The sequence below is a fragment of the Phaethon lepturus genome, unplaced genomic scaffold, assembly GCF_000687285.1.
Source record: "Phaethon lepturus isolate BGI_N335 unplaced genomic scaffold, ASM68728v1 scaffold20100, whole genome shotgun sequence".
Classification (NCBI taxonomy): Eukaryota; Metazoa; Chordata; class Aves; order Phaethontiformes; family Phaethontidae; genus Phaethon; species Phaethon lepturus.
Genome location: NW_010510052.1, coordinates 11,424 through 12,069, shown reverse-complemented (window position 1 = coordinate 12,069; position 646 = coordinate 11,424). Strand labels below are relative to the sequence as shown.

The window sequence follows — 646 nt, the reverse complement described above, 5'->3', positions numbered from 1 at the left end:
CTGCTGCTGGCGTTGCCTGGGGCTGCCGCGTGGTGCCTCAGCCTGCACGGAGCACGCATGGCCCCGTGTCGCTCCAGGGGACGTGGGGAGGATCTGGGGTGGCACGAGGGGCTCTGGGGGCAGGGGAGGGAGCCTGGAGAGGTTGGGAGGTGCTGCTGGAGCGAGGAGGCTGGACTAGGCTCTGTGGCAAGCAGGAGACCAAGCATGGAGCGGGGACTTACTCGAGGCTTTGCAGACTGTGGTTCACCTTCAGAGCTTCGGCCAAGGCAACCGAGCCGTTGTCTCCTACCGAGTTGCTGGAGAGTCTGAGAAGACACAAGAGGAAGAGCAGGCGTTACCGGCAGCTGCGCTGCAACCAGCTGCCCATCGCTCCTGCCCGCAGGTCCCGGGGGACGCGGCGCTGGCCTTGCCGTCCCTCCGCCTCGCGCTGCTCTTACGCCAGCTCCTTCAGGCCGCGGTTCCGCTTCAGTGCCTCTGCTATTTTCCCGGCACCGTGGGCTCCGATGGCGTTTTTCTGCAGGCTGCGAAGGTGAGGAAGGCACCCATGAATATCAGGTGCCACGTCCCCATCAGCGGCACCTGGGTCTTCTGGGGGGCTGGGGGTGGGGGACAGCAGGTCGTGGTCACTCACTGCAGGGTCGTCAGC

General features: G+C 65.9%; 1 protein-coding gene across 1 annotated transcript in view; it reads right to left on the bottom strand.

Annotated features, from left to right (window-relative positions):
• The window catches only part of NLRC3 (NLR family, CARD domain containing 3), a 13,096-nt gene that overhangs the window by 3,581 nt on the left and 8,869 nt on the right, over positions 1–646 (bottom strand). Inside the window, exons 9-10 of the mRNA XM_010295811.1 lie at positions 438–630; positions 222–305 (exon numbers count right to left, since the gene is read on the bottom strand). Coding sequence (XP_010294113.1) covers positions 222–305; positions 438–630 — 277 coding nt within the window. The remainder of the gene's footprint in view (positions 1–221; positions 306–437; positions 631–646) is intronic.